At 39.4% G+C, this 17,869-nt stretch overlaps 1 protein-coding gene across 2 annotated transcripts in view; it reads right to left on the reverse strand.

Annotated features, from left to right (window-relative positions):
* Nucleotides 1-861: 861 nt before the first annotated feature.
* LOC150100863 (N-acetylgalactosamine-6-sulfatase-like) overlaps nt 862-17,869 on the reverse strand; it is a 355,136-nt gene continuing 338,128 nt past the window's right edge. For both annotated transcript variants that reach the window (XM_090401082.1, XM_090401081.1), the window contains one exon: nt 862-1,072. In XM_090401082.1, the coding sequence (XP_090257208.1) occupies nt 986-1,072 (87 nt within the window). In that variant the 3' untranslated portion in view covers nt 862-985. The remainder of the gene's footprint in view (nt 1,073-17,869) is intronic.

Below are 17,869 nucleotides of genomic sequence, written 5' to 3' on the forward strand. Positions count from 1 at the left end.
GGCCAATCTACAGTTGTGGAAAGTACTCGAGAGAGAGAGAGATTGGTAAGAAGTAGGATACAGAAATGGGTTGATAACAGCAGTATTCTCTGTGGTTATCGGCATAGGGGGGTTTGTTAAAGGAAGATCATGTTTTACTAACTTATGTACTATAACAAGGTGACAAATACCTTGGACACAGTAGATGCATATATAGTGGTGCACAATAATGCATACGAGGCCTTGATCAGGCCTCATATGGATTATTGTGCATAGATTTGGTCACCAGGTTTTCATGGTGATGAGATTTGTTAGTAACAGGTCCAGAGAAGATTGACAAAGGTGGTCAGTGGTCTTTGGAATCTGTACACATTTCAAAGGACAGATTGACAGAATGTAAATTGCAAAGCCTCCTGAATAGGAGGAGGAGGAGGAGTGGGAGGGACATAATTGGGACATATAAGCTAATCAGGGGTTGTTATCAGGTTGATATGGAGAGATTTTTCATAGAAAGGGAGGCGGGGGGGGGGGGGGAGAACAACAGGCCATACCTAGAAACTGTATAAGGAGGGTGTGAGCAGAGGAGTGATGAGAAGGTTCTTTACATGGAACGAATGCATTGCCTGAGTGTGTTGTGAATGTAGACATTGAATCAGTTTAAAGCCCGGTTTGATGAGTCTTGTGTGCGATAGTGTACCTCCTAGAATGAGTCTCTGACTCGATGGAGGTCAGATGATGATGATGATAATAATAATTTTAAACTGCATATGTATAAGTACCAAAATTAGTAAAATACTTTTTTAAAAAAAATATTTTATTAGGAATGTTTATTTATATGCTAATAATATACAATTTATTAAGTATATTAATTAGTTAACTGAATTAAGAAAATTTAGAACTTTATTACTTCATTGAGTTAAATATTAATATTTGTGATTTACATAAATTCATAGTGACCTAGTAGTGTAAAGAATCAACAGTGTTTACATCTCTCCAGAATATTGGTTCAGTGGTCCCATACACAGAGGTAAGGCTTAGATGGAGGTCCTGAGAGGCAACGATTCAGCTCTTTGCAGCCAGGCGGTGCCCAATTCTACCAAGGAAGGGAAAAAAAAAGTGAAATGACCACTGTTCAGTGCATCTACATTATTAATATCTATTGAAAATATATAGAATACACCTCTTAAAAGAAATGAAAACTGGTTTTGAGGATAACACAAAGTGCAAATACCTGGGATGTTTGAATAAACTTATGGCTTTTATTTATTTCTTCTTTTAGCTTTAGAATGCTTTTTTTCCAGAGTTTTGGATAACAATACAGTAAATTGAAATTTTCATTTCTTTTTTGTTTATCCCCCCTCTAAAAAACAAACTGATGTTTGTTTTTTGGAGAGGGATAAGTTAACTCCATATATTTAGGCATACTGTAGGGGTAAATGATTGTCAATTTTCATTACTTGATATGAGGTCATCACCCTGTTTATTAAAGGCCTGAAGGGATTTGGAAATAAAGTTCCATATTGAGTCACTGCTGGCCTGGTTGGCCAAGTGGTTAATGTATCTGCTCTAGTCACCCCATTCATTACTTCTGTTATTAATTTTATTGCCTTCTCTATATCTAGGTTGAAAAGTAAGGGTGACAAAGCACAACCTTGTCTTACACCTTTCCTGTATTCATATCTTTATTTATTATTTAATTAGCCTGTCTCTCCAGTCTATTCCAATTTCCTTCAATATCTGCATAAGCTTGTTCCATTGTACATTATAAAATGCCTTTTCAATCTATACAGGTGTTGTATGTAGCTTTATTTCAATTCTTTACTTCAATTCTTCAGTCTATTATTAGGCTAGTATTACTTCTCTAGTTCCTTTACCATTCTGGAATCTAAATAACATTCAGTATCTGATTTTATTTTATGCTTTGCTATTATAGCTCCGTAACAGGCCACTAGGCCTAATACATGAAAGGAAGAAGAAGCTTTGCTATATTTTGTGACCTTTAAGACATGATCGAGTAGGATTTCTATTATTATTAAACAAGACCTCATGGAGTCAAAGACTCATCTAGGAGGTCCTTTTATCTCACACACATCTCATCATACCGTGTCTTAAACACATTCAAACTCCTTACAGACACCACACTCTCAGGCAAGGCATTCCAATCACTCACAACTCTGCACGAAAAAAACCTGCCTCTCACTCCCTAATCACACCCTCTTTATACAGTTTCCAAGGATGACCTCTGGTTCTCCCCTCATCTCCCACTATTCTCTATAGAACTTCTCCACCATTGATACTATAACAACCCCTTACTCTATCATATCTCACCTCTTCCTTCTCTCCACTAGACTGCAAATTACATCTTTTCAATCTTTCCTCATACTCGACATTCCAGAGGTCAGAAACTACCTTAGTCAGTCGCCTTTGGACCCTTTCCAACATCTCTTCATCTTTCTGAAAACCAGGTGACCAAATCTGGGCACAATAGTCCATGTGTGGCCTAATCAAAGCCTTATACAATGGAACAAGAAACTCCCTACTTCTACACATCAGTGTCCTCCGCCCGCATCATTCCCAGAAGTCTTTGTGTTGTCTTAGCAATTTTGGTGATGTGTCCCCTAAATTTTAGATCCTTATCCACTATCACCCCCAGATCTCTTATTTCCTCTACTTCCAACAATATATTCTCACCAAGCATAAATTCTGCATCCCATCTTTGTTTTCCAAATTTTAAAACCTTACATTTTGCAACATTAAGCTCACACCCCCATTTGCTTGCCCAATCACTCAATTTATTCAAGTCTTCTTGCAAGGCCACAACATCTTCACTACTCTTTATGGTTCGTCCCAACTTTGCATCATCTGCAAACAACTGAATATCTCCATCCAAATCTTCGCCAATATCATTAATATACAAGTTAAATAGTAATGGCCCTAAAAGAGACCCCTGAGGCACTCCACTAGTGACTTTCCTTTTCCTGGATATTGCACCCTCATACACAACTTCTTGATACCTATCAGATAGCCAGTCTCCAATCCAATGCACTAATCTAATATCCAACCCCATCTGCTCTAGTTTGACTGTCAATGTATCATGAGGCACTCTATCAAAAGCTTTTGCCAAATAGAAGTATATTACTGTGTATCCTTCTCCTCTGTCCAAGGAAGCAGTCATTTTATTGCAATAAGTAAGGAGATTACTAAAACATGACCTCCCTTTCGCAAATCCATGCTGTCCATCAAAGATTATACCATTGTTGTCAACCCAACTCTGGATCCTAGTTCTCACAAGCTTCTCCAACAACTTAACCACAAAACCTGACACACAGATAGGCCTATAGTTTGATGCTTGAGTTCGATCACCTCCTTTATGAAGTGGCACAATCTTGCCCTCCTTCCACTCTTTAGGAACTTGACCAAGTGCAAGACTCGTATTAAAAAAATATGCCAAGGCAGGTGTCAACTCTCTGGCACATTCCTTCAGAATATGCGGTGATATATTATCAAGTCCCACAGCCTTATTTACATCTAGCTTACTCAACTCCCCAAACACCTCTTGCTCACTTACAGTCAGTCTCTCTTCCCCATCATCAACTGCTCTTAATCTCTCCATGAAGTCACATTCACAAGATTGAAAGATCTTTATTAACTGCTCATTAAGTATCTCCAACACACATTCTGCAACAGCTGTCTTTATACCATTTCCTCCAACCAATGTCATCCTTCCATAATCATTCTTTCTTTTGCTGGCTACAATCGAAAGAACTCCCTAGGATTCTTTTTTGGCTTCATTAGCTAACTGCTGTTCATACTTGTCTTTAGCTACTCTCACCAACCAAGTCACCCTCCTTGCCTGGTCTTTGTAGACCTCATGAAATTGGTTACTTCCACTTCTCTTATGCTGCCTCCACAATGCCCTTTATCTCTGTATTGCATGCTTAATCTCTTTATTCATCCATCTCACACCTACCTTATTTAACCTTCTCACCCATAGTATACATTTAGACATTGAATCTACTAAATAGTTTTTGAAAATCCCCTAAGCTGCATTGATCTCTTTTCCAGTTAACACCTCATTCCATGCTACACCCTCAAGCTGTCTCCTGAGCTCTTCAAATCCCCCCCCCCCCGTTGTAGTTCCACATATACCCTTTTTTCACAGGGGTCCTTGCACTGCTGGCAACCACCCAGGTAATCACCTCATGGTCACTTTCACCAATTGGTGGATGATTTGACACCTCATTGATAATTACATCCTCCGATGATATGACCAAATCCAAGACCCTTAATCCTCGTGTGCCCTCTGTTACATACTGTCTGAGGTAGTTATCCCTCAAAAACTCAAGAAACTCATTTTCTTTACTTCCAGTTGCTATCTCTTCATTCTAGTCTATATTGCCATAATTAAAATTACCCATAATGATCACCCTTTTTTTATTTGCTTGGCTTATTTGACTATACATTTCACTATCACCACCATCCACATTACCAGGTCTATTACAACATCCCACCAAGTATTTGATTCTATTCACCTCTATCTCACACCATACTGCCTCAAAACCACTGGCCCTATTTCCCTCTTGCATATCTGCCTTGTATGGACATAACTCTTTCTCTATCATCAATAGCACTTCTCTCCCTTTTTACCCCTTCTATCCTCACGAAACACATCATACCTTTCCATCTCTATTCCTGTCAGGATGTCATCCTCATCTAACCATATCTCACTTATTCCGACAATCTTTGGGTGAACAGACGCAATTAGTGCAACCATTTCATCCGCCTTGTTTCTTAGACTTCTAGCATTGGTATACAAACGCAACAACTGATTTCTGGATCTACAGCTAGTTCCACTGATACCATTCACTCGATGTGATCTCTCCATGCTGGACTGGGGCCATTTCCCTTTCTGCTTCTTCATTTTAGAACCCTTTGCAATTCCATCTGTTTCCTTTTGATCCCTGGTCATACCATAACTTTCCTGCCTACAAATGCTCTCACCCCCTCTTGGAGCATCCACCTTTCTTACGCTGTGTACCCCTGTCCACCCTGAGTCTCCCCATTTCCCTGCTCCTCTTGCACACCCATTCTCTCATTTTCTATACTCATACCACTCACTTCCCCATTTATTTCCACTTCTTCAATCTCTCCTGTCTTACTCTCCTGCTCTTCCACATCACTCCCCTATCGATCTGATTCATTCTCTCTATTCACTTCTCTACTTTCCAGCAGCAGTCTCTCTAAGCGACTCACGCCATAACCACTCAAATGCAGTCCATCGCTCCCATACAGCTCTCTTCGTCCCTCAAACTCATTCCACACATTAACAAGCCGTACTCCTATCTCCTCACACATTTCAGCCAGAATATCATTCATAATCCTTGCTCTCCACCTCATTTCACCACAATCATACCTAGGCAACACACTGACTACCCTTCCTGTTACACTATTCTCTTTTATCTTTCCAAGCAGTCTCCTGACATTCATTTTGACATGCTCTTTGTTCTCTCTCAAATCCTTTGTACCAATTAATACAATTAACTCTTTTGCTCGCTCCTGCCTCATATTCAATGCCTCAATCACTCTACTCATTTTACTGCCTGGAAAACATACCTTTGCATTTTATCCTCTAGCACACCTTTAATAACGGAGTCGCCATACAACGCCACTCACTCATCTTTCCTTAACTCTTTCATGCCATCATGATTTATTTTAACAGTTTTGACCTGAATTGTCTTAATTTCATTCCGCATCCATTTAATTTCTTGCTTCATCCAATCCAATTCACCTTCCGAACCTCGCGACACATTCTCTCTATCATTAAATCTTTCTAACTCTCGACCCCCTCTTCTCACTTTCCCTCCCATTCATCCTTCTTTGTTTCCGTACTTTCGGTCCAACATACGTCCAACTTACACTATCATTCTTCACACTTTCACTCTCATTTATCTTTCTTTGTTTACGTACTTTCGGACTAACATACATCCAACTTTCGCTAGCATTCTTCTCACTTTTACTCTCATTCATCTTTCTTTGATTCAGTACTTTCGTTCCAACATGCGTCCAACTTTTGCCATCATTCATTCTTTTTTCGCTATCATTTATTCTTTCGATTTTTTTTACTTGCGATTTATGTATCACACCATTTCTACTTTCATTCATTGTGTTTTGTGGAAAAAGAGGTGGAAAAACTCAATTTTGTGTTTTTCCACCTCTGTTTCGTCCCTTTTAACATCAGTTACGGTTGTCAAATCACTCTTTTTCTTTTTTCCTGATTTTTTTAACATTTTTTCGCCTATCTTTCAAACATGCACTCACGACACAATCGGTACTAGCACTTTCTGTCATCAATTTCATATTCACATTAATCATTTCCTCGTTCAGGTCACACTTCACACACAACCTTCTTCCATCCGTACTAAACATCCACAAATCATTTATGTAATCGAAGGAATACATATAACAGACCTCACACTTAACGAAACGAGTGAAATCTAAATTAAAATCATGGATTGACAATGCCGCTGCAATTTTTTTTTTTTCTCTGCAGGTTATTATTATTATTGTTCCAGGCAACTCCAAGGAGTCGACAGACTCATCGAGGGAGGCCTTAACATCATGTCAAGAACAACTATTCAACATTGACACAGTATCTATCATACCTTGCCTTGAACTCATTCACGGTCGTAGCAACCCCAACAGATTCTGGAAGCTTATTCCACTCATTCACCACTCTCCAAGTAAAAAACTTAGCTCTAACACTCTTGTCAACCATGCTCTTGCCCAGCTTCCATGCATGGCCCCTAGTCCTCCCACCACCAGTCATTTTCAAAAATATCTTCTGGATCAATCTTATAGAAACCCTTCAGTAATTTGAATGTCTCAATCATATCACCCCTCCTTCGCCTATCGTCCAATCTCTGCAACCCACAGATCTTCAACCTATTCTCATAAGGTTCATTCCACAGACCTGCTATCATCTTGGTCACTCGTCTCTGGACCCTCTCCACTTCCTCCGCACCACAAAGAAACCCTGGTACCCATAACTGGGCACAGTAGTCCAGATGGGGTCTTATCAAGGCTCGATACAGAGGAACAACAACTTGTTTGTCTCTGCATGTTAAAGTATTTTTCAGAAGCCGAGTGATTTGATGAGCTGATTTAGTCAATTTTGCAATGTGCCCCCTAAACTTCAATTCCCTATTCACCAACACTCCCAAATCCCTGGCCTCATCAATCTCCTGGAGTACGGTTCCACCAATGCGATATACTGCTGCTGTTCTTTTCACCCCAAAGTGCATAACCTTACACTTTGGCACATTAAATTGACATCCATTTTTCCTAGTCCAGTCCTCCAAACTATCCAAAATCATCCTGTAACATTTTGACATCCTGTTCACTCACAATTGCTCTACCCAACTTTGCATCATCAGCAAACAAGTGAACACTTCCTCTCAAATCCTTTCTTATATCATTGATGAACAAATTGAAAAGCAGTGGTCCAAGAACAGAACCCTGCGGCACACCACTAGTCACAAGCCATCTTTTAGACTCCACTCCTGAATAAACCACTCTCTGGTATCTCACCTTCAACCACCCTCCTATCCATCTCACCAACCCTATATCCATCCCCATATTCTGCAGTTTACTGATTAGGGTTCCATGTGGTATCCTGTCAAAGGCCTTGGCAAGGTCTAGTAGTATCACTGTAAACCCATTACCCCTATCCAGTTCAGCCGTCACTGTGTTATAAAACGTGAGCAAGTTACTGAGGCACGATCTACCCTTCACAAAACCATGTTGTGCCCCATACAATATCCCATTTTCATCTATCCAATCCTGTATTATTTTCTTGACTAATTTCTCTAAGACCTTGACAATGATTCCTGATTTGCTAATCGGTCGGTAATTTACAACAGCAGTCTTGGAACCACCTTTATGCAGTGGAACTATTTTCCTCTCTTTCCACCCCCTCGGGACTAACCCAGACCCGAGACTCAAATTAAACAAAACGGTCGAAGGTACTGACAATTCTTTAGCTGCTTCTCATACGACACTAGCTGGTATACCATCCAATCTGACGAATGTATTGAGAGTGAGGTTATGCAATAGACTACTCACCTCCACTTCATTCACCACAATTCCCGTATAATCTACTGGTTTATTCGTTTCTGCAATGTCACCACCTGGTTGATATATACTTGCAAAGTGTTCACTCAGTAACTCAACTATATCAACTGATTCAGTTACCTCCCTACCATCGGCATTCTTTAAAATCATTCTGCCATGTACATTTTTCCTTTTACTTTCTACATATCTAAAAAACTGTTTAGGATTCTCTTTAGCCTGCATGGCCAATGTTCTTTCGTAATCCTTTTTTGCTTTTCTTACCACATTCGTTACCCTTCTGGCCTGCGCTTTATACCGTTCATGTGCCTGCCGGGTCACCTTTCTCCTTAAATTCCCTCAATAGTTGTTTCTTTTTTTGCAGCTCAAGCTTAATGGTGTTATTCATCCATTTAACCCCTACTTGATTTATTATTCGGACTCTAGGTATACAGTCAGCCATTGCTTCATGCAAACACTTCTTAACTACCTCCCATGCACTATCAACTTCTAGTCCTTGCAGTTGTACATGCCATGGCACTGAACCAATCAAACTCCTAAGCTTGTCATACTTTCCCGCCCGATAATTCCACATGCACCCTGTCTTAATTGAAAATTCCAAACCTTTAGCCACCTTCCAAGTCAAGCCCCTATGATCACTCTCACCAATTGGTGGCAATGTGGTCATATTTATTACAGCCCAAATCCTCAGATGTAATTACTAGGTCAAGCACTCTCTCTGATCCCTAGTATTTTCCATTATATGCTGTCGCAGATAGTTATCCCTTAATAATCGCATAAAATCCAATTCCTTCCTCCCTTGTGTCCTCTCCTCACTCCAATCAATGCGACCATAGTTGAAATCTCCCATAATAATTACCCTCCCTCCACTCATTTCTTCTATTTGCTTGTGCATACTGTCACCACCATCTTTTCTATCACCTGGTCTATAGCAGCACTCAATTGTATATTTAGTTCTGCTAGCGACAATCTCAAACCAAATGGCCTCAAATGTGCTCTTTTCTCTATCCTGCAATTCAACTTCTATTCTCCTTGTCTGTAGCTCATCAGCTATCATCAACAATACTCCTCCCCCCCCCATTTTATTCTCTCTGTCATTCCTGAACACACTATACCCATCACATTCAATCCCACTAGCTATATCATCTACAGTCAGCCATGTTTCACTAATACCAATAACCTGTGGTCTGGAAGTGCCAACCATGGCCAAAAACTCTTCCTTCTTGTTCCTAATACTCCTAGTATTAATGTACATAAATTTGAGACCCCCAATAGCCCCAACCCTACCTTGATGCCTTATATTAACTATCCCACTCTGATTTGTTGTCCTTATTTGCTCGGGCATATTATATTCATTCATACACCCAACTGCCTCCCTAAGGACTGTATATCTACCCTCCCCCTTTAATAAATTTAGTTTCCCTGAATTTGCAAATCCACTACATTCAGCAACACTTTCTCAAGTCTTCTTACACCGTAACCATTCAAATGCAAGCCATCCATCTTATATAGATCCTTTCACCCATCGAATTCACTCTACACATCCACAAATTCCACACCACTCGTCTTACATAACACACGCATAAAGTCATTCGCAATTATGGCCCTCCTTTTAATCATTTCACTGTCATACCATGGTAAAAGACTAATCATTCTAACTCTCTCACTCTTTTCTTTTGCTACCTCAAACAATTCATTCAAGTCTTCTATCATTTCCATTTTATCTCCTTTCAAATCATTCGTACCTGCCACAACAATCATTTCTTTCACCTTTTCTTTTTGCTCTCTAATAGACTCAGTTACATCCTTTATGGTCGCACCAGGTTGGTACGATTTTGTCAAATCCTCTACTAACACACCTCGTACTAACGAGTCTCCATACAGCACTCTATCCTTCATTTTGTTCATGTTCATATTCATACGCCTATTTTTCCTGTCACACTTTTTATTATTGGCTGGTTCAATCAGTCGACTTTTGCTCATACGCTCTAGCTGCTGTTTTGCCCTTTGTATCGCACCATTCAACAACACGATCTCACTCATTGCATCTATCTCATCTTTTTTATTCTCTGTAAAACCATTAATACTATCATTCACACTCTCACAATTCTCTGGTACAACCTCGCCGTTTCTTGTCATATCCCTATTTTCTTCATTCTGAAGTTTGACAAAAAATATCACACTCACGATCCGAAATACACTTCAATTCCTCATTCTCCCTACGTTTTCTACACACATTCTCTCCTTTATTATCAGCTAACCACACTCTGACCGCACTCCATAAAGCGTACATTTCACAGATAGTACACTGAATCATCTCCTTTACATTACCGTTCTTGAAAGAAGATGGTGAACCATCATCACTGACCGCCATTTTCCTTCGTACTGGAGCCATACTTACTAGTAACGTATTTTATCAAATTATAAATTATAAACACCAAAAACACACAAACAGACGCACTAAGATACGCAAGGCAAACAAAACTACACAATATTAAAGTAAATTTATCAACGATAACTGAAAATAACGCTTATCTTATCAGGAGCTTTCACGAACACTACACACTACGAATTCCTCTAGCGGCGACTTCCCGACATAGATTATGTTATAAAACACTTTAGCACACTAACTACACTAATAAAACTACAATAATATACTAAAATTACACAATTAAATCTAACAAAATATTTAATAAATCAACAAAAATCACAAATCTTTCAGGAGCTCTCCAACAGTACGTCTCTTCACCAGCTAGCCTAGATCTAATAATAACGATTTCGTAATTTAGTTTAGGCAAGGAAAAAACCCCCACACTAATAATAGCGGTAGCGTACAACGTTTACAGCCGCTCTTACTTAAACAATTACGCATATATACTTAATTATTCCTAGTAAAACTTATCTGAATCAGGAGCTCTTCAAATCGTGTCCGCAGCGCTTGGCCCACTAGCGCTATGTCACCTTTATTACTAAAACTGTCATCAGTCACCCTCATTCTCCTGGATACTGGAATGTCTATATGTTCTGATATGCAGTATCAGAACATATAGACATCAGAACATATATGTCTGATGTCTGTCTGCCATTCCCCAGATTCATATCAATTACCATTTACTGCAACTTATGCAATAGATTTTTGCAAAATATTCTATCAAATGCCTTTGGGTCCAGAGTAGCATGGTGTAATCATTTCCTTTATCCAGCTCACCTGTCACTCTATTATAAAAAAATGAGTAAATTAGACACAACCTACCTTTCAAAAAGTTGTGCCCCACCCCCATAAATAGTATCATATTCCTGTCCATCCATTTCTGTACTCTGTCATTAACCAACTTTTCCAATTTGCTACGTCTGTCTTGGAGTCTCCTTCATGAAATGGAACTATTTCCCCTCTTTTCATCCCCTTGGGACTATGCAGTTGTTTGCTGATGATGCAAAAAACTGGGGAAGGCCATAGTTGATTAAGGTGATGTAGACATTCTGCAGGGTAATTTAAATAAATTGGTAATGTGGGCAAAGGATAATAGCTGCCAATTTAATATTGCAAAACGTAAGATTATGCACTTCAGGATGAAAAGATTACATACTTAATATCATATTGATGGTACTGGATTGCCGGAAACTAATGAGGATAGGGATTTTTGGGGTGATGGTGGACAGAGAGTTGAAGTTCAGAAGGTATATTACAAATTAACTAAAAGAATTACTTGAATGTTGAAGAACACATTGACATAAAGATAGAAATTATTATTCCTCTTTATAAGGGCATAATATGGTTTCATTTTCACTACCGAGCATAATTTGGTCACCTGGATTTCTTGAAGATGAGGAGATGATGGACAGGATCGAGAGACGAAGCTGGTAAGGAGATTGATATAAAGATGAATAGCATGTGGGTTGTCAGGCAGAAAAGAGGGAACACGATAGAAACTTACAGGGTTTCTGTCACGTGCCCTCATGATAGAGATTTCTGTAAGATTGATACGAAATAAATTTTTTGATATGTGATAAGTAGAGAAACAAAGGGAACTAGGGGTCACCTTTGGAAGTTCTGTAAGAGTGTGGTTGGTAGGGATGTGCAGGTGGAGAGGGGTGAATGACTAGATTGAATTGCAAGAGGTAGTTGCTGAGTGCCCTGACTAAATGAGTTTAAGGACAGGTATGATAGGTATTGTGGGAAATAACGTGTGGGTAATAAGTCCTGACTGCATGGAGATACCCATGTAATAATAACAATACTGACAAGTAGAAATAAAGTATTGAAGAAATAAAAATAAAGTATGAGGCCAGAGACCAAACATGGCACTTTTCAAGTCATTTCAGGTCTCTAGCAAACAGGATGTGGTTTCATATAGTGATAAAGATCATCTATCTTATAAAGATTCAGGTTCTTTTCTTTGTTACTTAATCACCTTTATAATATATAATGTTATATAACTTGGAATATGAAAAGTAAAGTGAAAAAATAAAAAAAGTGAGAAAATAATGAGATAATAAACTGTGAGTATGAAAGAAATGCACCTGTTCAACAATAATTTTGAAGTATGCTGACACTTGGGATATTACTCCATTAGTATCAGGGAACCTAACAATGTCAATGTCCATCACAATGCAATGCTGGCACACAAGATCCCTTAATTCATGTTTCTTTCACTGGCTTTGTTATAAGCATCCAGTAACTAGAACTGTGATTCATCAGACCAGGCAATTTTTTCAATTGATTAAACTATTGTTGGTATTCCTCTACCCACTGTATCTGCTTATTTTTACCTATTTATTTTTAGCCGGCAAATTTTCTGAGTTCCACACTGATAGGCATGGAACTCAGGGAGGTTGCATGCTGCTGCATTCCCTTCCACAACAGTGTAATGCTCTCTGATATGCTGCTTTGGAGATCGCTGTTGTATCATGCTACTGTTTGACTAGCTGTGGGCCATCTATTAGACTTAATGATTCTTGTAATCTCCCACTGGTCTCTCACATCATCAAGCTTTTTTTTTTTAATCATCAATTTCTTGATATGCACTCTTAAGGAGTGTACAGGATACTCTGATAGTATTACATGATGAAGTTCCCATCTACAGTTTTCCTCTAGATATAAGTGAGAAATATATTACAAGGGCTGTTTGAAACGTTTGGTAAAAAAATAAGTTAAACACATTTTTTTTTTTGGAAAAAATCACCTTTATTTCTCAACTTAGTCTCCATCGAGGTCTACACATTTGGTCCTGCGAGTTTCCAATTTTTTTATCCTATTTAAAAAAGTAGGATTTGTCAAATTGTGCAAAATAGTCATTGACAGCCTTGATGACATCCTCGTTCAAAGAAAATTTTTTCCACCAAGCCAAATTTTTAAGTTTGGGAACAAGAAGAAGTCACACAGGGCCAAGTCTGGAGAATACAGTGGATGTGGAACCAATTCAAACCTCAATTCATGCAATTTTGCCATTGCAATGGCCGATGTGTGTGATGGTGCATCGTCTTGATGAAAGAGCACTTTTTGTGCACCAATCTTGAGCATTTTTTTCTTCAGTTCTTCATTTAAACAGTCCAACAATGATGCATAATAGACTGCTGTTATTGTCTTACCCTTTTCCAAATAGTCTATCATGATAATTCCTTGGGAATCCCAAAAAACAGTGGCCATCACCTTCCCAGCTGACAAAAAAGGTCTTCGCTTTTTTCAGTGCTCTTTCACCGAGCATTGTCCACTGTTTTGACTGTTGCTTGGACTCAGGTGTGTAGTGGTGGATCTAAGTTTTGTCTGCAGTCATGAATCAATGTAAAAAAATCCTGTGAATTGCGATTAAATATCGCCAAACACTGCGTTGAAATGTTTTTTTCGCATGCATTTTTGATCAACAGTCAACAGTTGTGGCACCCGTCGCATGCATACAGCTTTTTCATGTGTAATTTTTTGTACAGGATATTATACACCTGCAGCAATCTCACACGCTTTCACTTGGTGGTCTTCCATAATGATACCATGAATTTTGTCAATCATTTCCTTCATAGTGACCTCAGGCGTCTGAGTGTGCTTCATCTTTGATGGACTTATGACCATGTTTAAACTCATTTATCCAAAAATAAACAGTCTTTAATGCTGGTGTAGTGGCCCCATGAACTGCATCTAACTCGGCTTTGATCTGCGTGACTGTCCACTTCTTCAAATAAAAGTGTTTTATTACTGCAAGAAACTCATTTTTCTCCATTTTTATGAAAAATGCGAACACAGTAATTTTAAATTGGTAGTTCATATAGTTTTTGTCTTGTACCTTGTCATAACAGATCTAAAAAACTTGACATAACAACTCCTAATTGGCCAGAATCCTCTTCCCCTTCTTGTTCTCCTCCCCCACCAAAGACATACAACTGGCATTTGGATGTATAGGTAAAGATTTGGATGGAGATATTCAGTTGTTTGCAGATGATGCAAAGTTGGGATGAACCATGAACAGTAGTGAACACGTTGTGGCCTTACAAGAAGACTTGAATAAATTCAGTGATTGGGCACAGAAATGGAGATGTGAATTTAATGTTGCAAAATGTGTTTTAAAATTTGGAAAACAAAGATGAGATGCAGAATTTATGCTTGGTGAGGATATATTGTTGGAGGTGGAAGAAATAAGAGATCTGGGGGTGATAGTGGATAAGGATTTGAAATTTAGGGGACACATACCAAAATTGTGAAGACAACACAAAGGCTTCTGGGAATGATGCGAAGGACACTGACATGTAGAGGTAGGGAGATTCTTGTTCCATTGCATAAAGCTTTGATTAGGCCCCACATGGACTATTGTGCCCAGATTTAGTCACCTGGTTTTCAGAAGGATGAAGAGATGTTGGAAAGGATCCACAGGCGATTGACTAAGATAGTTTCTGACCTTTGGAATGTCGAGTATGAGGAAAGATTGAGAAGATGTAATTTGCAGAATCTGGTGGATAGGAGGAAGAGGGGAGATATGATAGAGACCTACAAGTTGGTAAGGGGTTGTTATAGGATCAATGCTGGAGAAGTTCTATAAAAAATAGTCAGAGATCAGGGAAGAACCAGAGGTCGTCCCTGGAAACTGTATAAAGAGGGTGTGAGTAGGGGAGTGAGGAGCAGGTTTTTTTCATATGATGTTTTCGTATGATGAGCTGTGTGTGTGTGTGTGTGATAAAAGGACCTCCCAGATGAATCTTTGACTCCATGAGGTCTTGGGGTAATAATAATAATAATTTGCTGAATGTTTTTCAGTTGGAATGAGAGAGTTGTATGAATGATAGAAAAGATGAGAATAGGATAAGTGGAAGACAGGAAATGAGTGTCAGATATAGGAATGATAGAAGAGGAAAGAATGGAAACAGCAGGAGAGAGGAAATGGGAGGAATGCAAGGGAGCACAGGGACTAGGGATAGAGTGATGTCCGGAAGGCAGGTAAGTAGGGGAGCACAGAGAGAAACTATTACAGGAGAGATAGAGAGAGAGAATGAGGGATGCATGTGAGCAATCGAGGAATAGGATGGTAAGAGGTGTAATGTATGGGGGACTCAATGATCTGTGGTATTCAAGATAGGATGCGTGAGGAGTGTTTGCCAGGAGGAACGATAGAAAGTGTGGCTATGGCAGTTAAGAGAGGTGAAAGGGATGGATGAGATGATTGTGATGGTGGGAACAAATTACTTGAGTGGTGGTGTAAATAGGGAAGCAAGAGATATGAGATTCTTGCTTGAGGTTCTACGAAAGAAGACACAGAGAGGAAAGATAGTGTGCATGTTGCCTAGGTATGATAGTGACAAGCTGAGCAGAAGAACAGTGATATTGAATGGCATAATAGCAAGAATGTGTCACAAGAGAGGATTGGAATATGTGGATGTTTGGAGTGTGTTTGAGAGCAGAGAGGAATTGTATGCGAGACACTGCTTGCATTTGAATGAAGAAGGACGTAGGCATCTGGAGAGATTGCTGTTCTGAATGAGTCAGAGTGTCCCAGTGTGGATGGTAGCAGGGGTGGCCTCTTGCAGGAATGGATACTCGGGAGAAGGGGGACGACATCACGTAAAGCTGAGCCCAGTGAAGTCTAGAGGGGATAATGCTGGGTATACAAACAATGGCATTTTTATGCTTTATACTAATGTCAGGAGTATTCAGAATAAGGGAGAGGAATTGGGGCACTGATAGCATCAGCTTGGCCAAAGATTATTGGGATCACCTAGACATGGTTGACAGAAAAGGATATAATAACAGGAATAGAAGTTGCTGGGTACAGCATTTTTCGGCAGGATAGGAAGGGAAAGCGTTGTAGTGGAGTACTGCTTATGATAAGTGACGACCTATGTCCTCTAAGAGTGGAGGTTTTGGAAGGCTGTGACACTAATGATTTTGAAAGCATATGGTGTGAGGTGGAGGTGAGCAAGACAGGATATTTAGTGGGGTGTTACTACAGCCTAAGAAGCACAGAGGGTAGGGACTAGGAGATGTTGAGACAGTTGAGCATGGCAAATGCAAGAAGAATGATTGTTATGAGAGATTTTAACTACAGCAGTATAAATTGGGGAGAGAAAGATGCATGTAGCAATAAGGGAATGGAATTTCTAGAATTCTTGAGGGACAAGGCAACATGTAACAGAGGGAACAAGAGGTTCAAGAGTTTTGGATTTGGTTATAGCATCAGAAGAGTTGATAATAACTGAGATAACATCTCTCCCACCAGTTGGAGAAAGTGACCATATGGTTTTCACTTGGAAAATGAATAGACATGCAGGAGTATCAAAGAGATGGGGACATATGTGGAATTATAAAGCAGGTGATTATAATAGTCTTATACATCAACTTGGGGAAGTTTCGTGGAGGGAGGAATTGGAAGGCTGGGATATCATTAGTGCTTGGGAAATTGTGAAGGAATATTTCTTAGCAGCAATGGTAAGCTGTATTCCACGAGTGAAGAAGAGGACACAATTTGGAGTAAAGTGGATGACAAACAATATTAAACAGGAACTGCATGCGAAAAAGAGGCTATGGAAGAGATATAAGGAGACAGGTGAAGAGAAGATGCATGAAGAATATAAAGCACAGGCCAGGGGAGAGTGACTAGTATGGTAAGGAAGGCGAAACTGGAACATGAGAAAAGATTAGCCTTTAGATCCAAGGAAAATCCTAGGGAATATTTTAGTTATATGGCCAGCAGGAGGAGAAATAACTGTGGAAGAATGACATTGTAAGATAAAAATGGGAATATAGTGATTAATGCAGATGACATAGTGGAATTGTTCAATGAACACTTTATTGGAGTATTTCATCCTGGAGGAGTCAATTTGAATACTAGAGGGATAGGGCAGGTTCGAGGTTTAGAGGTGCAGGAGGAGAGTGTGTTCCACATACTGAGTACTGTGGATGTTAGTAAAGCTGTGGGACTGGATGGTATTTCGCCATGAGTTTTGAGAGAATGTGCTAAGGAACTGACAGTGCTCTTGACCTGACTTTTCAATGAAAGTCTTCCATTCCATGGGAAAGGTGCCCATGGAATGGAAGGAAGGTAAGATAGTGCCATTGCATAAGGGAAGTAGCAGGCTGGAAGTGCCTAATTATAGGCCAGTTTGTGTGTCTTGGAGAAAGTAGTGAGGGACCGTATACAGCATTGGGCAGATGAGGGTAATATTATCTGTGAGAGTCAACATGGATTTGTGAAGGGGTGCTCTTGTTTTAGCAATATGATAGCCTTTTATGATAAAGTTACAAGAGCATTAGATGAGGAAAAGGCATACTGCCATTTTCCTAGAC

The sequence above is a fragment of the Typopeltis vanoorti genome, chromosome 12, assembly GCF_054136105.1.
Source record: "Typopeltis vanoorti isolate ZY-2024b chromosome 12, IOZ_Tvanoo_1.0, whole genome shotgun sequence".
Classification (NCBI taxonomy): Eukaryota; Metazoa; Arthropoda; class Arachnida; order Uropygi; family Thelyphonidae; genus Typopeltis; species Typopeltis vanoorti.